The 27,125-nt window shown below is 37.2% G+C and overlaps 1 protein-coding gene across 2 annotated transcripts in view; it reads left to right on the plus strand.

Annotated features, from left to right (window-relative positions):
• faf1 (Fas (TNFRSF6) associated factor 1) overlaps positions 1 to 23,777 on the plus strand; it is a 72,250-nt gene extending 48,473 nt beyond the window's left edge. For both annotated transcript variants that reach the window (XM_079384324.1, XM_079384325.1), the window contains exons 13-19: positions 1,480 to 1,634; positions 5,121 to 5,257; positions 5,976 to 6,064; positions 10,258 to 10,338; positions 10,570 to 10,647; positions 13,495 to 13,710; positions 23,046 to 23,777. In XM_079384324.1, the coding sequence (XP_079240450.1) occupies positions 1,480 to 1,634; positions 5,121 to 5,257; positions 5,976 to 6,064; positions 10,258 to 10,338; positions 10,570 to 10,647; positions 13,495 to 13,710; positions 23,046 to 23,129 (840 nt within the window). In that variant the 3' untranslated portion in view covers positions 23,130 to 23,777. The remainder of the gene's footprint in view (positions 1 to 1,479; positions 1,635 to 5,120; positions 5,258 to 5,975; positions 6,065 to 10,257; positions 10,339 to 10,569; positions 10,648 to 13,494; positions 13,711 to 23,045) is intronic.
• The last annotated feature ends 3,348 nt before the right edge of the window (positions 23,778 to 27,125 follow it).

The raw sequence follows: 27,125 nt of genomic DNA on the forward strand, positions 1-27,125 counted from the left end.
ATTGGGCTAGTGAAAGAGGCCTGAGCTCTCTCCCGCCAGGGGCCGTGCGGCTCATTCGAGAGCTTTAATCACTGTGCAAACACAGCAGCGCTCCCTCCATACACACCTCCGTAGAACCCAACTTTCTCTCCTCCGTTGACGCCCTCCTTCGCTTCTCTCCCCGATTTGCTTTCTGTTTTTCCACCATCGGACTGTTGAGAAATCCCTCCTGCAGTATTCGACGAACTGTCGGGGGTCAGAGCTGTAGGAAATGTTCAGAGTTGATCTGTAATTCGGTGGGTTTTATTCTCCTGTCTTGTCTGGCAAAACCTTTCATGTTTGTGGCGGTGTCCGTTTTTTTATTTTAATTAGTTGCTGGGTTATGCGAGCGAGTGCCGTCCATCTGACGACGTAAATATCTGTGGATTTGGACGTGCGTTGACATCAGCGGTGCCTTCCTGTGCTAACCTGCGACGATGGAAGGAGGCACTGGCATTTGATGCAAAACAAATAAAGCGATTTGTTCGGTTTTTGTTTTTCAAAGAAAGTTTGATTTAGCCTGCATCAGTTTGATTTGGTTTGGATGTTTGTTTTGCTCAGGGTTTGCGGGGAGGGCACTCGCTGCCTTTTTCTATTCGTGGACCCTGGTGAAGCATTAGTGGCCTTAAAGCTCTCAGAAAGCCTGATGGGGAATCATGAAATAAGGGTGGATCAGTGAGCCGGGATTAGATGGGTTCTGGCTTCATAGGTAGTGAATTGGCCATTGAGGCTTCAGTTTTCATGCTTTTTTTCTGAAAATTGGATGTGGGAATGGAATAACTTGTGTGAGCATTAGTTTATAAATGGGTGAATGTCTCTCTTTATTCAGTGCAGATATTTGAATGGTTTGCATTTTTATTTATTTAGTATTTTTGTCAAGTGTGCATTCTTCCCCTGATGCAAATATATAGTTGTTCAAAAAAAAAAAAACTATATACAGTTGTAACTCAAAAGTTTACTTGCATCCATATTATTTTGATAAAATTATTAACATTTTGCGAATTCTGCAAGATGTACATTTTTGACCACAAGTGTAGTTTTACATAATTTTAAAATATTAAAATGTTATTCTATTATTATATTAGAATATTTCAGTTTTATTGGTATTTATGTTTTAAAAAACATTTTTATATTATTTTATTTAAAAAAAAAAATTCTGCAAATTAGATATTGGGGATGGAAGAACTTGTGTGGCCATTAGCACCTATTTGGAAGTATTTTTTGAAATTTAATTTGATTTGTTTTATTTATTTTGAAATGATTTCTTCATTTACCTGCAGACTCTTGTGGGAAGCAGTTGCTTTTCTGTTTTCCAGATTTTCTTTAAAAATCACTAAAACCTCATTAAATGAATTGTTAAGGAACCACAAGAATCAATATGAATTTTAATCATATCCATAATCTCAATTAATGTGATTCCTATACCTAACTGTTTGTATATCTTGTGCTTCTGTCATTCAGAGAAAACTGCTGGCCATCTACCTCCACAATGACGAGAGTGTCCTCAGTAACGTGTTCTGCTCTCAGATGATGTGCGCAGACTCCATAGTGTCATATCTCAGCCAGAACTTCATCACATGGGCCTGGGACGTTACTAAAGAAGCTAATAAAGCCAGGTAACTCTGTTTAGCATGCTCCTTCCTTTCATCTCTCTCATCGAATACACTCACAATGGCAGTCAAACCATCCAGAACGGTGGGGATCGGAAGCATTTTCACACTCAAAATGTATGATCTCTTAATGAGAGGCATTCCTCCCTTCCCCCCTCTCCACTTCTGACTCTCTCCTCATAGAGGGCTTTAACAAAAGATGTTGTGTTTGCTCACTGAGGCCCCGGTAGGGCAATCTGCACTAATCTGCCCTGCTAAAGGGTCAGTTAGACACACAGCCATCATAGAGCACACTCCTCAGAATGTCTTCATTTCAGGACGCCAATTACAGAGGTTTTACATTTTGTCACTGAGCAAATGCAACTTTTGGCCCTCAGAAGCAAGAGAAACATGCACCTAAAATAGCATTAAGGTTGCAAAAACAATCTATTCTGCCCTGTTTCATATGTACTTTGATTAAATCCATACAAAGGTGTACTCAATGGCTTCATTTCGCTTTGGTTTTACACTTTGTCTTTGTTCAAATGCAACTTTTAGTCCTCGGAAGCAATAGAAATTTATGCCCAAAACAGTATTAAGATTGCAAAAATAAATAATTCTTCCCTGTTTCAAATGTGTTTTGTTTTCGAGATGTTGAGTAAACTGTACGAAGATCCCAGATTGCTTCAGGTAGAAGCGGAGAGTGCAAAATAAAAACGTAAGGCCAGAAAAGGAAACGAGCAGAGAGAGAAAAAGGGAGAAGCTGGTCAGGCAGCAGATGGATTCTTGATTGGTCCCAGCAGGCTTTGCTTCTGAGCAGGCCTCTACTTTTCCTTCCAGTAGGCTTCACCCTAAAGGCCTCCCTCTGGAGCGTACGAGGAGAGAAAGACCAGCTAGTGACCTGCTTCTGCAGGGGCTCCTTCAGTCTAGCCTTGCCTCTATACCCCTCTCCCTCCCCTTCTGCTTTTTGCCCCAGCTGAGCCTTTCTACCACAGATTAAAGGCGGGCAACATCTGGGGCTATTCATAATGCGAACACAGAGAGAGCGAGAGAGACACACACACACACAATCCCACATCCTTTTACGCTGATATACTCATACACACATACACACCTCATTCTCACACTCCCGAGCCAGGCCTGACTGATTGGTGATTGTGGATGGTGACTGGCAGTGTTTTTCAAAGCTAACTCTGTGAATGAAGCCTGTGAATCGCTAATCGCTGACACCGATCACATAGACTTTCAGCATAATTGTGCATTAATCCAGATCCCAAATGTAATTAGAGTGAATGTAATTAGCACCCACAGGTGCTACAGGTGCTCTTTGTTACTGGTATATGTAAGAAAAAGATGCAGGTCAAAATTTGACAGTGTGCTCTAGCAGATACAAAGTTTTATTTATTTTATTTTTCCTTCAATCCATTAAATTCTGATGATTCATATAGCTGATTTATTGACAGTGATAAAAATCGAAATAATTGCAATTTAAAGCTTTATTTTTTCCAACAGAAGTTTCTTTTTCTGCAGCAAAAAGTTGGAAGAAATTTTGTTTTTTTCTGATCTATGAGATACATTGGGGGAGGTATTTAAAGAATAATGTAAATGCATTTTTAAAAATACCGAGTTGAATTGTTGTTAAATCAAATTTGTGTATTGAATCAAACTGAATCATTATGAATTAACAAAAATTATGAAAACCTGTGAATCATACAAGTTTTCAACCCAAAATTCATGCCATAAGATAGTATTAAAAGTATTATTGCTACAATTGATTTTTATTTTTTTTGCCTTTATTTAAAGAACAATTGAGAAGAGACAGGATTATAGAGAGATGTCCACAAGGCTATTTTTACAGCAATATAATTAATAACAAAATTCTTAATCCAAAGTATAAATTCTGGTTATTTCTTTTCCTGTTTTGCAACAGGTGTAAAGGATGCCTCAAATCATGTCACTTTTTGAGGATGGGTGGACTATTGGAGAGTTGTCCTTGTGGATGATAAAAAGTAAAAAAATAAATCTGGTAGACTTAGTGAAGACAATGTAAAAATATGGTGTTCATAATTCATATTAAGTAAATTAACAGAAGTATTTAAAAACTCTTTGAATTCTGTTGTTGTTGCTGTGCAATTGTGTCATTGAAAATCAATGCATAGTTTGAGTATCATGATCATTGTGATCGAGAAACTGTTTTCTCAGGGAAACAGTCATAGAGCAGTGCACGCCCTGTGGCCTCAGCAGATGGTCTGATACTGTGCCACACCTCTGTCGGTTCAGGCGATGGGGAAATATTATGGTTCACACACTCAAGAGTGTGTGACTTGAGCAAGGGTTGAGAAGGAGACGAGAGCGTGTCACTCCAATTACAAAGCCGTCCTTGATGAGACTTGAAACACCTGGTGTTACTAACTAGAAAATCAAAAATAACTCCCCTGAGGTCCTTTGAAAACTCTTAACATTCTTCAAGATTTCTTTACGCATCACTGATGTGACAATGAACTGCCAACTGCAATGCCTGATGGGACCTCTTGAAAAACAAGTGTTATTTGTATGATGTTTAATTTTTTTTTGGCAGTGAAAAAGTTCTGTGGAATCTAGTCATCTGTATAAGTTACACAGAAGATAGAATCGCCTGTTGTCCTGTTAGTTAACCATGTAAATACAAAATTTTTAGTACGCTAACTAATTTTTTTTTCACTCGTTTTCACTTCACTTCCTAATAACTCTAGTAATTGCAAGTAATTAAAAGAGTCAAAGATGAGATTATGGATGACATTGCTACTGCCTTATTCATTATATTAGAAATAGAAGGCCTGGTGGAGTGCATTTAATTAGAAATACATTATTCCATGTAGTGTATTTTGAATAACTACCGCACATAGTTTACATACTATTTTATAAATTATAGGTAGTATGCCTGTCTGAATATACCCAGAGTCCAAGAAGTGCTCACTCTGATGAAACTTTTTATAGTTCTCTGATAATAGGATGAAATTTGGTGTGAAAAAAATCTTCAATTTTTTTTTTCTTCCCTCCCACGCTGGCCTTGGGCCCTCAACTCTAGTGTGTTCCATCTCTCCTCTATTTTACTTTCCAGTTATTAAAGCCGATGTTATTAAAAGAAGAGAGAAGCTAATCTATATTTGCATTTGCTCTATAGCAATTCATTAATATTATGACATTTACTGCGAGCTCTCTGAGTCTGCCTGCTACCCTTTTCCTTCAGCGAAACGCTAATTTAAAGTTCTGTCTTTGTAATGGAATAAGAAATCCTCTCTGCCCTATCAAATTCGGTGCGGCGGGAGCTGAATACTAATTCAGACCAGGGGAGTGTTTGGAGAAGAACCATCCTCTGAGCGGAGAGCAGAATTGGTTTTAAAGTCTGTTAATATGATGAGTTGTGTACTCTTATTAAGCTCAGTGATTGTTCAGGGGAGTTTCACTGGCTGTCTGTCCACTGTTCACTTAAATTACTGACTCTCTCTCTCTTTTCTCTCACGCTCTCTCTAGACTACTCACGATGTGTACAAGGCACTTTGGCAGTGTTGTTGCACAGACCATTCGGACGTACAAGACTGACCAGTTCCCATTACTTTTAATTGTCATGGGCAAACGGACATCAAATGAAGTTTTAAATGTCATTCAAGGTAAAATGTATATCTAAATGAACTACAAATTAAATGATAGATAATACTTCATCAATTAATTAAACTTGCTTAGTACTACCAGAAAATCTGAGACCATATATGGATGGATGGATATAAAAAAATGATTCTGTCAACATAACTATTTGAGGTAGAATTGAAAGCTTAACTTGCAGAATTTCTGAAAATCTTTGGTTTAATAATAGCAGCGCTTTAGTGGCCTTGAACTCCACAAATTTGTGTAAAACCTGTCACAAATGTACTTGTTTCATTAGTGATCAAGAAATTGTGCATAACTTAATTATTTATTATTAATTTTACATTTTAATGTTTCTTATTTCTTTCAAAATTATATTAAAAAACATTTTTTAGGTTTACTTTAGGCTCAGTTTGGTCTCTGGAGGGCCAAATTTCTCCCAATATATTGAAATTTATATTTAATTGTGATATACATAATTAAATTGTTAATAAAAACATAAAGATAATTTAGTCATTTAATCTTTAAATATATTTAATACATTTCTTTTTCGCATTTGCATTCATATGCATTATTCAGATATGAATATTATATGAAAAAAAAAGGATAAAATAAAAATTAAATAGTAGATCATCGTGTCTCATGTCATACCGAATGCAGTTATTTTCCATGTGGAACATTTTGCATGCATCTCAAAAGAACTACAAAAGTCTGCTACAGTTTTTTTCTGTTTGTGTGATGAAGGCAACACAACAGTGGATGAGCTTATGATGAGACTCATGGGAGCCATGGAGATCTTCACAGCACAGCAGCAAGAAGACATCAAAGATGAGGTGAGGTCAAAGATGAGCTCTCTTCATAGGCAGCATTTTAAGGTCTCATTTCTGAAACAAAAATAGATTCTAAGATAGCACTGCATGTATCCTTTATAGAAAAATCAATCCCACATTTTATCGTGACAATATAAACTCAGTTCGTCCAAAAAATGATGCAGTGCACGCTACTTGTAATTCACTACACCAGACACTGATTAGCACAGTGAGGTGCCTTTTATTAGGCAGATTCAAAGTCAGATTTTTAGGCCACAAAAAGGGGCATGTTGGGGCAGATGACCACTCATTGTCTGACTCATATGAGTCGGCCCATCACACAGGGGTAAGAATAGACACACCGCCTGCGTCTGCATGTTTGTCTGGGTTTCAGACAAGCCATGGAAGAAAAAGCACAATTGTGTAATGTAAGCTTGCGGTGGCCTTTGCTTGTGAAGTCGACACAATGCTGGCAGGATGCGATTTTGATTCATGTCTGCATGCGGTATGTGATCATTTAAATCAATGCTAGGTCTGCAAACAAACACATATACAAAGAGCTGAAACAATATGTGTCCATCTGTTCAAATGAATTGAAAACGTTTTTAAGTGGTATATCTGAAAGGTTATTCCTAATAGTGGATCTCTATGCTCTGTGGCAACTTTCAAGAGGACATTAGCTTCCTGCCTAATTAAAAACACTAATTATTAATGTTTTGTTACATGTTATGACAAGTCTGTCCACACTTCTTTGAGTTGAGCTAATTAGTCCTCTTTCTTCACCTGTGTGTGTTAATGTTTTTGTCTGTGGTTTGGTGGGAAATATTCAGACAGCAAACACAGGTTACTGTCCCCCTGAGGCACATTAACTCAATGATTTGATAAGTCATGACATTTCATGCCTCGTCCCAGCATTCTCTTTTCTGTTCACACCCCTGCGTGGGATGCTTTGAATGAATCAATCACGAAAAGCAACAGAAAATATTTATGCCATGTCATAATTGTCATAGTCCTTGCCATTGTCTCAGTGTGAAAATATTTCTGCTAGAATCAAGGTAATTTGTTCAGTCTCCTTCTGCTATTAAACCGGTTTCCTGGCTTGGTGAATAAGTTCAGTTAAAAACGTTATTTTCAATTTGTATCTGTTCCATTAGATCCATTAGGCTGTGAAATTTCTGCTTCCCTCAGTCAGAGCGCTTGACTAACTCTGACACGTTGATGGATTTCTGCTGGAAGCGTCTTGACGGTTTGCTCCTCGTGGCAATTAATGGTTGTAATCTGTTTGGCTGTGAAGGAAATGTGATGAGAATGGACACAAACAGGGAGCCGGGGTTAGTGAGGTGCCAAAGGAAACGCAGAGGAGATATTTTGCACTTTACGTAGTTCACACATTTGGCCCTTAGCTGGAAAGTGAAGCAACAAGATTTCCATTCATTTTCTGTTCCCTGAAAAACAGTTGAAAAACAGAAATTAAAGATGCTAAAACGTGTAAAATGTTAATATTTACTCCCTAGGGTTGGGTATCAATATACATTTCAGCTCTTTATTTCAGTTATGTCTAAACTATTCAATTGAGTTTTGAATGATTAATTAAAAGGACTAACTCAAAAAGAGAAAACATTTTAATCATAATTTTTCATGAATTAGACTACACTGGTTGTGCAGAATGTTTTTGATTCAGCAAAAAGAACCAGTTCATAAAAGTCCTTTGTTTATGAATTGGACAACACTGGTTGGATGAAAAATATTTAATTCAACAAAAAGAACTGGTTCAAAAGAGTCATTGCTTCATGAAACCGATTACACTGGTTGTTGTAAATGTATTTGAATCAAAAACAACAAAAAAAGTTCAACACAAAAGGGCTCATTGATATTTAACACACCTGTTGCATTAAATGTTTTGATTCAGCAAAAAGAACCAGTTCGTTGAGGGTTTGTCTATACTGGTTGCGCTTAATGTTTTACATTCACTAAAAAGGAAAAAAAATCAGACTACGAATGGTTTTGAAGGGTTAAAGTAGTGTAGCATTGACCTAATTTGTTGATTGAAGTACAGCTAGTGATTACAGCTCATTTCAAATCATGGGTGTGATGCTTGAATTCAAATCCTTTGTTAACCTTGTGTTTGTACACAAATGAGTGAGCCACCTTAGAAATGTGTGGGAGTGTTTGAAAGCATTTGTTGTTGTGCCACCACTAACAGCCTGCCATTTGAGGCAGTTTAGGCTTGCCCTTTAAAGTCCTTAACCGAAATGTCCCTGTGTGTGTGTGTCATCCCTACCCCATGCAGTCAGGTGACTCATAGTGACCTGTGTGTGTCTGTCCATCTGTATGGACAGATATACACCCCTTACACACACTGTCTGTATCAACAGACAAACCCAGACAGCACACACTCATCCACCAAGATCACACCAGCATTCCTCTGTGTGTAAGTGACATGACCTGGGGTTGTGCAGTCAGGGGTAAAATAGTTATACGCTTGCTACATTAGCTCTAGTACAGGTCACAGCACTGACTCATTGTATGTAGAGTGTAACAGAGAGAAAATAAAACATGGGAGAAAGCTTTCACATTCTTTACTCACCCTGTTTAATTATTTTCATCTTACACTTTCTTTTTCTTTTTGACAGAGCATTGAAAGAATGCTTTGCCGTCTTCATGTAGAAGGATACAAGTGGAGTAAATGGATAATCAAATTGGTCATATTTGACCAGTGAATTTGATCATTAACTAGTATGTTAAAATTCATTGCTATTGACCAGTCTGGTATGTTGGTATGACCAGTCGCAACATCTTTTTTTTTTTTAATCTATTTTGTTTTGTGTTGTGTTTTGTTGCTCTAGGTTGCCGTTTGGATAATGAACTATACTACTATACTACACTAAAAATGTCTACTATTAATGTTTTTAATGTTGTTTAGTAAAAATAAATTATTCTTTCATAAGGTTGTTGTCACTATTTCGTGAACCTAGTAAGTTGTGAGGTATCTAATACCTTGTATCTAACAACACTTATCTATGGCGAATTCCGTGTAAAACATGGCCTCTCATGACTAATTGCTTTATTATAACACTGGCTTTTGAAAGTCCTTTTGAAAGATTTTGCCTTGTACGAGCAGTTCTTCAAAAGCACAGTGTGGTTGGAAAAGTCAGTGTATATTTGTTCTTATTTCCAGCCCTCAGATAAAAGATCCAGTTGTTTGTAATCCTGATTAACCCAAGTTGTTTCAGTGTTCTGACTTTACGAATAGAGACCCACACACATCAGCCCACAAACTCTTCCTATACCACAACATGGTTTTCACACACTCTTTTACAGCTCGTTTGAATAGAATTTGAGGATGTATCTCTCCTTTGATCAGCCTCTGTGCTCTCTCGCTCCTTTCTCTCCTCTATCCTTCCTTTTCTTCTCGTCTGCTCTGTGTAGTCACAACTCTTTCACATTTCCACACAAAGTCCAGCCAGGAGAAAAGACCCTTAGTCTTAAAAGCAGACGCAGACAATCGCACGAGCCTGACTGCACAAAAGCAACAGTAGTTATTCACAGTCTTCAGTCTCAGCAGGTAGACCTGCAGCTGGGTCTTAACAAACAGGATACACACACACACACACACACACACACACACACTCACAATAATAAAAGAGCCCGTCTATTGTATGTAGAGGAACTCCATGCATTCACTTCTATAAGATACTCTTTCAGTCGTCCCCAGTTAGTGTGTCCGACAATACAATAGTATTCAGTATGTGGTCATTACTGCTGACAATGACGAGGAACCATCTCATACGTCAAAGATCCAGTGGGATTGTTATCTGGATAGACATGCTCTTATTGGCTAGCTGGTATAGGATTTAGATAATAGAAATATAATGATAATATAAATAAATTCTTGGACTACAGCTAAACAGTTTAAGTAGTTAAAAGTCTTTTTGGACAAGTTAGTTCACATGGTCAGTGTCTACTTGCTTTTCCAATCAGTGATCTAAAAATAGACCTAAAAATGTAATTCTAACCTTGGTGTTTATTCATTTACTTATTTTGAAACATTATTATTATTATTAAGTTTATTTTATTATTATTATTTTTTTTTTTACTTTTAGATCCCACTACATGTAAATATTAATGTTCATATTCATTTCAGAAATTAAAAATTGTTCTAATTTTAGATGATTATTTTATGACATTAGTTTTATTCACCCTCGTTTTTCTTTCAGGACGAACGTGAAGCCAGAGAAATGGTCAAAAGAGAGCAGGATGAAGCTTATCGTTTGTCTCTGGAGGCTGACCGTAAAAAGGTTTGGCAAGATATTAAATGTCCTTTTTTGCTTAGATTTCCTTTTTTGTTTTGTTGTTTGTTTTTATTTATGTATTTATATTAATTTATTTTAATTTAATTTACAACAATTTATTAACAATTAAATTAGAAGTATAATGAAATATAAAGTTGCTGAATGATTGTGTAAAATTTCTCATTGAGGTATTTTAGTACAGTATGTTGCTAGTTAATGTGATATTGTTTTTTTCAGAGAGAAGCGCAAGAGCGAGAAGAGGCAGAGCAAGTCCGTCAGGAGCGAATCAGGAAAGAGCAGGAGGATGAACGAGAGGTAAGGTTTACTTTGAGTTTCACCAGTTTGGTGACTGTTTCAATAACACTGTGTATATGACAAGCTCAAAGTTTGGTGAAAAGAAGAAAATTTGAGAATGACCCTAAATAATTCACCTTAAAAGTAGCACGATACAGGCCATGTAATCATGATCCTTTCTTGTCAAAGAACTGGAATTCACAGAAATTTACTAGTTTCCTTGTTTTATTCTATGTAGAGTCCAGCGAAGCTTTGTTTGCTTGCCAATTATGACTGATTTCCTGCATTATGTTACTATTACCCTGCATGGCCAGTTAGTTCCAGTTAATTGGTTCAAAAGAGCCATTAAAGCTTTTGAAAATATCTTAAATCTTTAAAATCACTCTTTCTCATCCATTGAAGCCGAAAAAATTTGCACAAAAATGACACCCATGCTTTAAGTCCAAATTTAAACCTGACAGTTTCAATCGCATTGACATTTAATGTGTTTCTGGATATTCTAAACATGTCACTTAAATGGGATTTCACGCCTCATAAGATGACAAATAGCAGTGGCAGCCATAAAGCTTCATGTCATGTCGTAACCACTCTCATCAAACACAGTTTACATTGTTGCACAAATCACATACATATTTGCAATCCGCCTGCGTACTCCTGCAGTGTTTGCGCTTTCGTCCTGTAAACGAGCTGTACAAAACGACAGGTGCACGTCAAAGCACTGACACACTCACAAAGACGGCATCAAAAAGTGTCACGGAAAGTTAAATCTCACCTGTAGATGTAGGACTAAGCAAATATACCCCTTCCCTATCAGCTGATCAGCAGAATACAATACCATCGTATTAACATTCAAATGTATTACAGATGGTGCGGTTTAGCGCTCTTTCTAGAGACAGTTTGCGGCACAAAGTGTACTTGTTCATTTAGTGTGCTTACAAGTTCAACACACACTCTTTTTAATAAGATATTTGCTCACCAAAAACACAAAAAGCCGCCACACCAGTCTCGCCAGATTATCATCTGTTTATTCAGCAGTAAATACTAACCGGACCAGCTCAGGTGAAACTGCTATATGAGATAATTTATCACTTTTAGGCTTCAACAAAAGCATGTAATTAGTTCAATCTCCTATTGCCTTGGTACCATTCTTGTCAGGACGTGGTGTGTAGGCTACAGTATAGACATTCAAACATACGATACCCTACAATAGCTCACTTTAGCTTCATTTAATGCTTGTCTTGAACAAAGCTTTTAATATGAGGCATATTGTGGAGAGGTAAACACAAAGACGGCCTGGAGGTGAAGTAATTGTGTCAGTCCTGTGTGTGTGTGTGTGTGTGTGTGTGTGTGTGTGTGTGAGCTGTTAACTCAGCAGCAGCCTTGTGTTTTAATGAGAACAGGGTCTAAAGTTGTTCACCTGCTGTCTATAATGAATCCAAGGGGAGAAGAGGCTTGAAACACAAACACCCACACATGTTTAAACAGATAAAATCACCTGCACTAAGCACCAAACAGCCATTTTTCCCTTCCTTGTTGAAACGTCACGCCTTTGGACGTGAATCTCCAAGCTGTGAAACGGGTGACGTATCTTTGGTTCCTGAACCTTAGAGGTCACCTGTTTCATGACATCGTTTGGATTCACACACAATCGTAATTAACCTCTTGCTCTTGAAGGGAAAGATTAGATTCAAATGGCGTACAATCATTTCTGCGATTTTCACCAGCTGTTACAGTTTGGCCGTATGTGGCGTGCGTGTATCTGCACTTCTTCCCGTGCGTCATATTTGTGACTCTGTGTGTGTGTGTAAACAAGGCAGTAAGATGCTCTCCACCTGGAGTCTATCCAAGCACACGAGCACCCTCGCACACGGCCAAACCACAGCACCTCGGTAGGTCTGTGGCGACAATAGGCGCATTGGAGGGAAACAATCAGCAGAAGTGTATAGAGAAGTAGAGAGGGGAAATGCTCTGTGATTTGGACTCTTTTGTGACCCAGACAGCGCATGAAAGGCAGAGGGGGAGTGGGGATATCATTATTCTCTGTCGTCAGGTGCTACACACACACTCTGTTTGTTTAACGCAGTGAAAAGGATGCTCCTTAGTGCCCTTTGTGCGCAGGGACCAGGAAACACACAGACACGTACGTGCACACATACATCCCGAGCAGGGATTGGGAGAGACGCCGTTCACCCCCCCCCCCCCCCCACCCCCAGAGGGCTTTTTACACGCGGCCCCTACCTAAGGGAGCGGGGCCGGCACGCGCTCACACAAGCCACCTGCTGCTAATGAGCTACTGTTGTACACTTTGATGAAATATAATTGCATTATGGTGTGTAAATAAAGCCTGCGTGTTTTGTCACAGCATATGCTGCCCAGTGTCACAACAGGAACAACAAGCTGGAGTTGAAAAGCCCAGAGGAGCAGCAGGTCGTGCTCCGTGTCACTAGAGACTGTGCAATTCCCTCACCTCTCCCTCTCACTTTTACTCTTATTCTCTTTAAATGTGTATGCGACTTTTCGCTGTTTCCCTCCCCGTCCCTCGCTTTTGACTCGTTTAGTTTATTTATTTATTTTTTTACAGTGTGATATTTCTGACGTGCAAAATGGAAAGAATTTTTTTTTTTTGTGGCACATTCAAGCTCTAAATTTAGGACCTTTGACGCATGACTTGCGTGCTGCGACTTCATAAGATCCATGCATACATACGTTATGCGGTACAGTAGTGTGGTTTTATAGTCATTTTAATAATAAACGAGCTTTAAGCCTTCAAATTCAAAACAGAAGATTTATAAAGTGGTTAGTTTATGAGATACATATGAGATATGATTGTTTTGCCATAATGTTACCGTTTTTCTGTCCCCTGCGCAGGCTATCCGTCTCTCATTGGAGCAGGCCCTGCCACCAGAGCCCAAAGAGGAGGGCGGAGAGCCAATCAGCAAGCTGCGCATCCGGACGCCAAGTGGCGAGTTTTTGGAAAGGCGGTTCCTGGGAAGCTGTAAACTCCAGGTCTTGTTTGACTTCGTCGCCTCCAAGGGCTACCCATCTGATGAGTTCAAACTGCTCACCACCTTTCCACGCAGAAATGTGAGTTCACACATGCACACAAACATTTACTAGATTTATGTAGTTTTCAAATAAATGTCTTAGAATTTCTATGCATTTTGACCCTAAAACAATCCTTAAACTTACAATAAAACTTTTTACACTGTTTAAAATAAAAGTATAAATAAATATGAATAAATACATAAATATATGATTTAAATACAAATATATATATATATATATATATATATATATATATATATATATATATATATATATATATATATATATATATATATAATTTCTTAAAATGACATATTAGTGCTATATATAAGACACAATAGATACTTTTTATATTATATATTTAAATTATATCTAATTAATTTGGTTTATTTTAACTGTATATGTGTGTGTGTGTATATATAACTTTTATAATTTCTTTAATAATAATAAATATTAAGATGAATAATATTATTATTTAATAACTTTTTTTAATAAATTATATATAAAGTGTGTATATCACTAATGTATTTTTTATTATTATTATTGTGTATTTATGAATAACTTTTTTCCTTTAAAGGATATTCTCAAAAAAAGGAGGCATTGTTTATTTTTCTGCAAATTTGGGTGCAAATACATGTATACAATAATGATAACGGTCATGACCATTACCCCACTCATAACAGCTATTATAAGTACCAAAGTGCGCACAGAGTCCTGGAACACCCGCCTCCTTCCTGTTCAATATATTTTCTGTGGGCAACTTTCCCCGTGCTGGAACATGACTGATATTAGTATAGAGCCCCACTGATGGTGAATATCTTTTAATTCCTGTCCATCTGTAGTGCACTAATAACTGTGTGTGTGTGTGCGTGCGTGTGTTTGTGTGTGTGTGTGTGAGTGTTGCAGCTCAGCAGGAAAAATAGAATGTATAATTGGCTAGTTAATCCCAGCGTGTGGCAGAAGTTTGTTGCTCATCTTAGTTTGTGTGTGTGTGTACTGTACAAGTCCACAGATAGTCACACACCTGCACATTAATTAAAAGCCATGCCTGGTTAATTAGTATTTCTTTTCCTCCTGTGTATTTAATTTTTCCTTTTTTTTTTACATCTATCCATAAGTGCATGAATAATTTACGGAATATTAATTGCGGTCCTCAGAAGCAGAAAGGTTCACTGGCTACTTCAGATACAGTCAGCAGTTCTTTTTCCTGTGTGTGAGTGTGTGTTTGTGTCATTAAAGATCCTGCGTTTGTGCACTCTGCAGCAGGTAGATAACAAGCGCTGCTCTTAACAGCCTGACTAATTAACAGCATGGAAACAGAAATGGGCTTTCCATTAATCAAGAGATGTGCGCAGGCCTGCCCAGACAGCATGTCATCCAAACCCTTTGGGGACGAGCGCTAAGGCCCCCAACAAACGCACACTTTTAAACACATGCACAAAATACCTTATCGTGCACATAAACACTCAATGTCCGCCTTAAACATTGCTACTCGGCTACAGCCTCACACCCAACAAACACCATTTCACACATTGTATTGCATTTATTCACAGTCTCTGTTGGGAAAGCAAAAGAGAATCGAGTTGCGTGTTTCTGCAGAGGGTGAAATGTGTATCCATCAAAAGGAGGGAAGCAAAAGCAGGAAAAACAGGCTGTGTTTGTGACTGTGACTACAGTGCTTGAGTTTAATCCTCTCTCTCTTTCTCTCTCTCTCTGCCTCTTCTAATTAAAATCATCTCTGCCACAGACTCGCTCTATCCCTCCCACAGGATTAGGCCATGAGCACTATTGCATTTGTAATTCTGCACAAATGTTTAAACTTCATCTCTTCCCCCCCCCTCTCCTCTCCGCATCCAAAACCAAGATAATTGCCAGCAATAAGAGAGTGATTAAACAGAGGAGTTTAGAAAGAGAGCGATGGAAAAGTGTCTGAAGCCTTTTGTTTCATTTGCGGCCTGCGAGGGTTGTGTTTGTCAGTTTGTTTGTTCTTTTCTTCTCTTTGATGGACAGATCCAATGCACCTGCACTCTTCTGAGCGAGAGCGTGAGGAAGGATTAGAAAGCAGCCTCAGGATTCCCTTTCTATTCATAACACTCATTAATGTCATGGCACAGTCACATTGCCACTCACACCAGCGCTTAGAGGACCTCCAATCATCTGACGAGCTCTTTTTGTTTTCTGTTGTTTTTTAAAGTTATCCAACTCGGGATACGTGAGGATCTCTTGGATGAGTAATCTAATCTCGTGTGTCGCTTGTAGAACGATGCTCCTCAGATGGTGGGTTCTGACCCAAAAATGAGTAACAGGTCTGTTCGGAATAGAGAAAACAAAGCTAAATGCAAATAATAAAATGAAACTAAACATGAAATGAAGATAAATGAGCTTGCCAACTTTTTCTAGAAAAATTCATAAATGGTTATATAATTTTGTTAATATTTATAATTGAAAAATACAATTTTTTATATATATATATATATATATATATATATTATACCTCTTATTTAAGTAAGAGGTATATATATACCACAATAAATAAACAGATTAATAATAAAAAAATGATCTGTATGCCACAGGTTATAAATATTTAATACACCTACATTATAATATTGCACTTCTGTAAACAGTGCACTGAATGCAATAAATGTATTAAAAAACTGAATTAAATCTGATGATCTGATAAAAGTGGCCTAAAGCCCAAATTATGTGTGTAGAATCTTTTTTTGCATGTCAGCTTATTGTTTACATAAGTGCAATATTATATATTATAATTTCTAATATAATATATAATATAAACATGGATGTTATATATATTTATAAAGTGTGGCCTAAAGATCACTTTTTATTATTCATCTTTTTAAATCTTTTGTGGTCATCATGTGACGTCCAAAGTCTGGGTCACCAGACCAAACCAGTTTCAAAACCACTGCTTGATAAAACATCTGTTCTTTCTACCCTCAGAGAGCCATTTGGATGTGTAGTTTCACATCTCTTACGTCAGCGCCTGGCCTGTCTGTGCATTTGCATTGGCTTCTTGCCTTTAGACCCCCCCTTAGCGTCCCGTGGTCATGCTAAAGACAAGCAGGGAGCCAGAATTGACTTCTCCACAGAGGTGGGAACCCTCCTTCCCTCCTCCGTCTTCACCCTCGGCCGGCCCTTAGCAGAGTCTTACTCCAACACTGCGAATGCTAACGCCCTCACCGCTCCTGCAGGCAGATAATGATCTCCCACCGCTTTCCTAATTGGCCAAATAAACACTCTACAACACAGCGCTAGCACAGACCTGGCTATTGGGTTTTAATTAATGGTGGAGGACCCTAAATGGCTTCATTAGAACCGTTGTTTCAGCTGTATATTTTTTCTTTTTCTTTTTTTGTTGGTTTGCTTTTTTCCCTTTTCTTCTTTCCTTCTGTTTGGAAAACCACATCTTGCGTGTCTGGTCTTTATTTTCTTTCTCTATTAGCCGCTTATTGCAGGTCCTTTTATTAGTGCTAATGAACGGCAATATTTATTTGCCTGGCCTTTAAAGTGGAGATGTTCAGTTTAAACAACTCTCGCAGCGAATCAGCGAGGACTGCCATTCAGCTTATTACTAATTTACTTTAAATGTTTTGACTACGTGATTCGGAAGCCAGACCTTTCTTAAAACCTGTGTATTCTTAATTTATAATGATGCCTTCGCAGAGTTTACTTTACAGCGGCCTGGTAACATACACCTGCTTTATGATGAAACTCTGTATTGTCATTTTAATGAGTTTACTGTGTTATTGATCAGGTTAATCCTTAAGTATACTAATAATGAAATTAATTAAACTGAACTGGCAGCTGCAAGTGACATCAGTTAATCATGCTCTGAGACATTCAGCTTTTATTTTATTTTCCGGTGAACTCCGTATTGATTCCCTCAGGACTTTTCAAATAGTCTGGTGGTAGAAATGTACACAGTACAGTCAGTGATGCAAATTAATTTTCTTTGTGTTCTTTTTCTTTTTAATCTAAAAGTACTGCTCAAATTTCACATGAAGACATATTTACACTAACAGTGCTGGTGCATTTTCCCTTCACCTGCACTTTTTAAAAATGATTAATGTGTATATACTATAGAAGCTTATTATACTATTTATATATTGTATATTTGTAAGTCCCACAATATTTGGGCCTAATTTTTTACATTTAGCCTTTAGTTGCATTTGTTTATTTTATTTAATTTATTTATTTTTATACACTACCAATCAAAAGTCGAGTAATATTTTCTTTTTAAATAATAATTATAATAATAATAATACTTTAATTCAGCAAAGATGCAGTAAATTTATCAAAAAGTAACACTAAAGACATTTAAAATGTTACAAATGATTACCATTTCAAATTAATGCTTTCCTTTTGAAATTTAATCATAGAATTCTGAAAAAAATCAACATATTGGGATGATTTCTGAAGGATTGTGTAACACTGAAGACTGGAGTAATAGCTGCCGAAAATTCAGATGTGCCATCACAGGAATACATTTTAAAATATAAAAGAACAGTATTTTAATTTATAGTTACATCTGACAATATTACTGTTTTTACTGCTCAGAAAGGCGTTGCAGCCTTAGTGAGCATAAGAGAAAAATAATTTTGACCATAAGTATTTTTAATATAATTATTCAACATAATCTAATAATTTATACAGTGAGGATAATAAAAGAATTACAGTCCAACAGACAGATTAATAGAATAGTTTTTTTTTTTTATTATTAATTAAAAGTGACTCCAAATTAGCATATTAGAATGATAGCTGAAGGATCATGTGACACAATGCTGGAGTAATGGTTGCTGAAAATTCAGCTTTGCCATCACAGGAATAAATTACATTTAAAATGTGTAAAAATACTGTAGAAAACGGTTATGTTAAATTGTAATAATATTTTACATTATTTACTGTATTTTTTTTTAGCAAATTAGACTGGTGATTGATGAGCATAAGGGTCTTTCTTTCAAAAACATCTTACAGACTCCAAACTTTTGAACAATAGTATACATTGCTTCAACTTTTTGTTATTTTTTTGCTCCTTTTCAATGGCCTCTAAATGGTCATCATTCCATTTAGGGCTCAGCAGTCGAGTAGCACTCTACTTTTGGAGAGCAGGGTTCCCTCTCTCTCGCGTGCCCCTTTTCCTGTGGTCATCTGTGTTTGTTTGGTGACTGTGTGGGGCCGTTGAAGATGAGTGTGTTAAAGGTTTAACAGGATTACCTGCCATCAACATCATCAAGGCCCAAAGAAAACAGCCGCCTGGGCCTCTCCTCCATCGCACGGCCACTTCTTGCTTTAATAAACCTCTTCAGGATTACGGTGATATGAGTCTCCACACCCTTCAAATGATCTCTTTTCTTCTTCTGTTTACTTTGGCCATTGGAGAACGTATTGTTCACCAGTGGAGATCACACTACCCGGGCACATTTGAATTCATTTGGTCTTAACGTCCCCCGTCGGTGCATTGCGGGTTAAGTTTGTCAGTCAGGGGAGTTTTAATCGTACTTTAAATCGCTGTTGCACAGCGAAGTCTAATTTAATTCAGAAGGGCCAAACAGAAGGTTTCTGAAGAAACTAACAAGTGCTGGGAAAAGAGAGAGGGAGGGCGTGAGAGTAAGAAAAAGAGCGAAAGACAGGGAGAGTGGAGGAAAACAACAGCTTTGTTTGTTGACAGATGCTTCTCCTCTTATGGTCTGTTAATTGGATAACAATGTAAACAATCACCCATGGCATCTGTCTCCTGCCATTGGAGTGCCACCTTGTTTCTCTCATTCCCCTTTAAAAGAGAACAGTCATCAACACAAACACACGCACACATCTGCGCCACCCTAGAACCTCATTTAATTCTACCTGATGCTGGTGTGTTATAGCAGGTTTTCGGGTTCATTTCCATTTGAAGTTTTTCTTAAGCGCTCGTATGAAAGAAAGGGAAGGCATCCTGGTGGGAGCGAAAGTGTTTTTACGATGTACTACCCCCTCCTGTGCCCTCAGGTCAGATTGAAAAGCAAAAAAGGCATAAGTCACACGCTAAAATGAGGTTTGGGGCGACACAGCTAATGTGCTGAAGTGGGTGTGATATCTGTACTACCCCCCTTCGAGATGTCAAACCGCCGATAATACGCTGTCACTTTGAACTTACTGTCGTCTGCACAGTGCTTCATGTCAGGTGTGTCCCGATGAGGCCTTTACCTCAAAACATTTCTTTTTTTTTTAATGTAAAATTAGTTTTTAGACATTAGAATTATTGTTTTTGTTATGGAGTATATTTTAAGTATATTTCAAGTTAAATAAAATTTATTGACAGTATATGTGTGTGTAATTAGGTATCAAAAATTAACTATGAAAATTTTTATTAATCTTGATTGATAATTTCTACCTATACTAATGTTCAAAAGTTGGATTTTTTAATTAATACTTTTTTTCAGCAAGGATGTATTCATATTTTAATAAAAGTGACAGTAAAGACTTTTAAATTGTTACAAAAAAAATCAAAAGAATCCTGAAAAAAAAGTCTGGTGCAGTTTCCACAAAAATATTAGGCAGCACAGCCGTTTTCAAAATGACATATAATTATAACAATAAGAAATCTTTCTTAAGCACCAAATCAGCATATTAGATTGATTTCTGAAGAGTAATGTGACACTGATGCCTGGAGTAATGGCTGCTGGAAATTCAGCTTTGTCATCACAGGAATAAATAATATTTTAAAATCTATTCAAATATAAAACTGTTGTTTTAAATTGTAATATTATTTCACAATATTACTGTTTTTACAGTATTTTTGATCAAATAAATGCAGCCTTGGTGAGCTCGAGAGCTTTCAAAAACATGTAAAAAGTCCCCCCAAATTTTGAACAGTACTACACACATTTGTAGCTATTTAAGTTATGTAAATTAACATTAATGAACAATAGAATAATTATTATTAAGGTTAATCTGTGGTGTAAATACTATACAAATTATTATTCATGATTTCATGATATAATGTATTCATTCAGTGATATATATATGTGGCATGCTGCCAATTACCAAAGAAATTTTTTAAATTATTCCTCAGTGTCTCAAAAAGGACTTTACATAGCTTTTTCTCATTATTGTGGCAATAATGAGTATGTTTTTTGATTTGGGCCAGTAAGAAAAACACCCATGACACCTTAGAAACCATGAAATATGGAACAGTTTTTGAGAATTTTTTTCAGTGTCCTGACCTCTTTAACAGAAATTACACTATACACCGGTTTATTTTCCAACCCCGTGACCTTCCAGTCCAGCTGCTTTCAGCTCTGTGTTTTAATTACAAACACGTAGAGCTGGAGGGGTCTTCGGAGCAGAGAATAGGCCTTAATCAGAGCCCTGTCACCAGGCTGCAGTTAAGCCCCTGTCCTGAGCACTGTGGCCATACGATGTGTGGACACCCAGGTGTGAGCAAAGGCCCCGTGTAACAAGAGAACGCTCTGCTATTAGCTCACTACAATACAGCCATCATCTCCCGCTCTCCTTTTCTCTCTCGGCGCAGGATCACAAGACGCTTACACAAGCGCTCGACAAATGTCAGTTAGTTTGCTGTTAAAAGTGTGGCCAGTGATTGCATTGCTCTTGGATAATGAAGTCGGGCTTCACTCATGGAGATTATTAGTGGCTGATGAGTTCTCACCCCATTGCTTTTGTGTTTGGCTTGGATCGGTCCATTTGCGATAACAAACAGCTACTATCCCAAAGGGAAACAGGACACGTACCTCACACAGGGACATTATCGCATTACGGCATTAACCAATGACATCAGAAGGCTAGACCCCACACATCGCTTAGTTTAAGAGGAATGGCCACACTTAACCCGCACACCTCATGACCTGCCATTATTGCAATATCAAAATTGTAAAAAAAAATATAAATTTACAATCTTATTGCAATAATGGCCTGTTCATAATAAGAACGAAAAATTACTATAATAATAACTATATTAGCGTCCATAAAGAGTTCTGTTTATTATATTATAGTCTGTCGTCTACCACTTGAAAAGCTCAAGTTCTTAAAACAAATGGATTCTGATTGGCTGTCAGTGTTTTTAGCATTCGTTAGCTGGAAAATAGTCATTCTGAAAGCGATTCCAACTACATCATTCATCTGTGCTGTTATTGTTACAGTTTTGATATGGACGTGGCTACTCTATGGAAGCTTGTTTCCACCACGAGATTTATACATTTTTATACATACTGAGACTTTTTTTCTCAGAATTGCGAGAAAACTGAAAAAAAGTCACAATTGCGAGAGAACTTGCATTTTTGAGAAAGTTAGAATTGTGACATATAAACTCGCATTTGCAAGAAAAGACCTCAGAATTGTGCGATTTAAAAAGTTGCAATTGCATTTTATTTTTATTCCGTAGCAGAAGTCAGAATTGTGAGCTATTTTTTCTGCGAAAAAGAAGGTTCTGAGTTTATAGATTGCATTTTGGACACTTTTTCAGAGTCAATTCAAACTTTTTTTGCTCATAAGTCTAAATCGTGAGGTAGAAAGTCACAATTACATTTTTCATTTTTTATCCCATAGCGGAAACAGGCTTCCATACTATTTACTTGTAGTTATGTTGTATGTATGCAGTTGTGCTTTTGAACTTTGTAATGCTGCCAGGATTTGTTTGTCTGTTGTTAATTTTTTGTATTTTATTTTTACTATTTTGCTTGCTGTAATATGACCTTGGGTGTTTCCAGAGTTACCATTAAATAAAATGCATTATTATTATTTATTATTATTCTTTCAAAAGAGCTCATGCTCCGGCATACCGGCAACAACAAAACAGGACAATCTTACACACTGAACTTGTCAGAAACTCTCAGTAGAGGTGTTCAGCCTTATATGTTCGAACAGGAATCGGACAATGAAGGAGAGACTCTTGAAGAAGTGACAACGTAGAATGCAACAGGACGTTTCTGAATCAAGAAAACAGTAATGGCAGACTGCTGCTTCTCACTCAGGGCTGTGTTTAATAGGGCAGAGATCGTCACAAATGGGTGGGATTTCTTCCTACAATGACGTGTTTGTAGGAAGAATTCTGGAATTGCGTGTTCAGTGTTTTATTTATTGGGATTATTTTAAAAATGAGTGGGTGTATTTTGTTTTTACATTATAGGCTGGTTGTTTTCACACACTGCTGCCACACAACTGTATTCAAACACCTTATAAAAGTGATTTTTGCATAATAGGTCCCCTTTCAATTTAGAATGATTTTTTTTATTATTATAAGTTGTTAAGTCATCGTCATTGGTGTAAGTGGGCCTTAAAATTAGTAAAAAAAAATTTTATTCCTTAAGCATGGAAAAACATCTCAAATTTGCTCTTTTTTTTTTTCAATCTCTTCCCAGATAACGCAGTTAGACCCGGCATGGGATCTGGTGGAGGCTAAACTCTTCCCTCAGGAGACCCTGTTCCTGGAGGCCAAAGAGTAGGACTGATCGGAGATGTCCTGAGGCGAACAAGAAGAATAAGCAAAGAACTTTTAGCATGATGTCCACAGCAACCAGACACACACCCACATACACACAAGCCTTCACACACTATCACACAGTGCGTTGTATATGAATGCTGGTGTACATTTTATGCACACTGAGGCCTTCACAAGCACATGGATAAACGATCACTCTCCCATAACTGCAGTGTAATGTTCTTTTTCCACCCGAAATGTAAGGTAACCGAAAAGTTAAAAAAAAACAACAAAAAAAACCAAGCAGAGGTGTGGAAGTCTAAAACAGCCAGCCTCACAGACAAGGACTTTTCACTGCGGCTGCTTTTTAGACATGTTTTGTGTTGAAATGAGATGAATTAATTATCAATTAAAAAAATTACAAATAAATAAAAGTCATACAAAGAGACATTTCCTGGAGAACGCTGGACCATTTCCTTTCCCAAGGTTCTCAGAGTCCTTGATTCTCAGCACGGCCCTGGACAGCCCATCATCACGGCTTCTTCCTTGTACCCAAATTGATTATACTTGGTTTAATACTTGTTTATTTTTCTCACTTTCCCCCCCATTTTTAAGTTTGATGCTGTATTAGATTTAGGTTAATATACATTATATAAAGAATATATGAACATGCATGTGTCTTGCCACTCTAAATTTATTTTTACCTTCATGTGTGGGTGACTATATCATCATGACATCATCAAACCAGCACATGGCCTCTTCGCATGGAATTTCTCCATTTTTAATACATGACTGCTAAGGTAAATTTAAAGGATTCTTACATTATTTATTAACTCACTCGTCGTTCCAAAGTTGGATTTGTGTTTTCCAAACAGAAATGATGAAACACTGTTCTGAGGACCATCTGAATGAGGACTGGAGCTTCAAAAAGGACACAAAAGCATCATAAAGATGGTCAATCTGATTTGTGTGCTATATAGCAAGTCTCCTATAGACATCTGAAGTTAGAAATCTAAGTCATTTTTAATGAAAATCTATCATGGTGGGGTATAGCAATGTTTGATTCATTTTTGATTTGTTATTGAATCGGACTGAGCGACCAGTGCAATTCTTGAAAAAATCAGTTTTTATTAAAGTCATACAGGTTTGGAACAATATGTGGGCAAACAAATGACAGGTTTTTCATTTATTGCTTTAAACTGTTCTTTTAACATCCTATGACAGGAGTAAAATAACATCGCACCAATTTATTGTTACCCAATTATTTTCCAGATTACTGCAGTAAGGATTGCTACAAGTTATTATTTTTAAATATTTTGACTCAATGAGGAATTGACCCTGGGAATACCACAAATATCTTCACTGCTGATGTGAACTACTTATGGGTTAACATTGTAATTCACTGGAGCTTGAGCCTTTTTTTTTTTTGGTCTTTTTGTCTGTTGTGCATGAGAATGTAGCCAGTGGCGGTCACATGACTGGTCATGTATTCTAAAAGGACTCAAAGAATATTCACTGGTCACTTTGAGGAACTGTCTGGATGCTACATAACATGCAGAGACACTGAAGTACTGACAGTAGATGTTGTAGAGTTTGTTTTTTGTTTTCTTTGAGGTTTTCAGACATCACTGATGAGAATTATTAGCCATTATGACTATTTCCCCCATTGAACCTTGAAATTAAATGCTGATTGTAATCTCTGCAGCTCCATTTTAATGAGTTTATGATTGATCCAAGTTAAATAATTAGTTAAAATATGATATATATATGATGGTTCAGTGATCCATCCTGTATTTTGGTCGATGTATTGAAAGCTAATGAAGTGATCTGTTAACTATAAGTAGTGAACAGAATTTGTTTAATGTAAAGTACAGTTCCTCATGTGCATTTGACATTTTTTAAACTGGATAGAAGGAGAGTCTAACCTGCAGGCTGTTTCATTTGTGTTGTCTGTCTTCTCACGCAAGGAATCTGATTGTCTAATGTGTGCATCCAGTCATACTTCCACTGGTGATGTGCCCTGAGAAGACATGAATCATTCTGTTTCTCACACACACTGTTTGGTGAGAATGAGCGTAGTATGTTAAACTAACTCAAACATTGTGTTGTTCTGGTCAGTGAGTTCAGTATTCATTTCAGACAAAGGAGAAAGCAGCCTTATTCAAAGTGACAACAACAAACTAAATTACAGCTCTCTTCAAGCTTGGTCGGGTAACACAATTCTCTGAAATCGGCTCTTGTGTGTTCGTAAGCCCCAAAATGAGCATTCGCAAAAGGTGAATGTTCCTTCCTTCCTTATGGTTTATATTCTCACTTCTGCTCTGCAATTTAATGTCGTCAAATATGAGTAATGCCTGTGTAAATTGGACTTGAATCTGTTTCAGAATCAGCTGTTCTCCAGGTATCATTTTAAGTTTGGCCTAGTCTGCTCTTCCGTGTTCATGCCTTCAAGAAAGGGCAAGCATTGAAAGGTAAGATTTTCTCATTTTCATCATGCTCGATCAGGTGTGAAAGACTGGTAAATCCAGCCCGAGGGAGAAATGCTGGTTATGCAGCTCCTGTGTGCGTGTGAAATTACTGTTTCAACGACTGAATGATTGGTTAATGCATGCAGACATTGACTTTGTACTGACACAGACAGCAGTGATGAGCAGGTCGGAAATGCTGTCTTTTTAAGAAGTGAACTGATATTTCTTTTAGCTTGATCCAGCTTGTCTACACTTCGTTATCGGCGTTCTTTTGGCAGGTGTGTTTTGAGCAATATGAGAAGAGCACAATAATTCACACAATTGAAACAGTAATCCTCCTGTTTGGAAAAAATAATCCTGTATCAGAGGACATAATGGGTTTTTGATTTTCCTCCCATTTTGAAAATTTTTATTACCTTTTAGAATTTATTCACTGTAAAAAAGAAAGAAAACAAGACCAATAAGTTATGACGTGTTTTACATTAACGCATCAAAAATAAATTAAACAGTTTTCCACTTTAAATTATCAGTTGTACAAGGTTCAACTCATTTTTTAAGCCAGTTTAATGTAATTTGTAAGTTGATTGTACTTCAAAATTCAAGTTATTTCAAAATTCAGCTTTAAGGGTCAACAATGGTGTTTGTGTGTAATATATGTGTGTGTGTGTGTGTGTGTGTGTGTGTGTGTGTGTGTGTGTGTGTGTGTATATATGTGTATATATATTACATGTCAAGTAAAGTCACCTTATATAGCACTTTTAACAATGAAAAATAGTGTGTAATTGCATTTTTAAAAAGTTTTATTAGTTGTATTGAGTTTTGTATTTGTCAGTGATTTTCTTTTTCAGTCAGTTACCCTGTTGCCCACTTGTCGGATCTGTGACATCTCAATCAGTGACCCTGAATCGTAGCTGCTGTCAGTCAAGAATCCGATTTTCCAATGCCATCATGGTTTGATCCCAAACTCTCTATTTAGGGACAATAGAGTTATTTTGTGGCTTCTTGTGAGACAGATTCTCCTCTGGCAACATCAGGTGGTGGCTCGATTCTTCAGTAACAAAAGGGAAGCGTTCAATAATGTTTGACTAGTCTTTATAAGGGTCAAGAATGCTGCTGGCCCTTGGTGAGAGAAGAGAATTCCTGACGCAAGTGATCTCTTCTTTGAAGCAGTTCCTGATCCCACAGCATCCACTCACCCAACGATGCTGAAATCCCAGACTAAACTAACCTGGAGGGTCACTCAAAGTTTACTTTCTCAGAGACGCTAGAGAAACAGAATCTATGCGGCTTAAAGAGTCGCCCGAAAAAGGGGCTCATTTGTGGTGGGCAATGTGTGCGAATGGAGTGAGTGAGACGGGAGGGGTTGGTGTGAACAGAAATTGTTTTATTGGCTGCTTCCAAAAGGAATGCTTCAGTCATCTTGACCGATCTCCAGGAGTTTTCAATAGAGTTTTCATTTCATTAGGTATTGAGCACTGAAGGTTACTGTAGGTGGAAATTACTTTTTGACTATTGATGGATGTTTCTTCAATTAGGGAAACGTTACTCTGTGT

The sequence above is a fragment of the Barbus barbus genome (genome assembly GCF_936440315.1).
Source record: "Barbus barbus genome assembly, chromosome: 29".
NCBI classification, from domain to species: domain Eukaryota; kingdom Metazoa; phylum Chordata; class Actinopteri; order Cypriniformes; family Cyprinidae; genus Barbus; species Barbus barbus.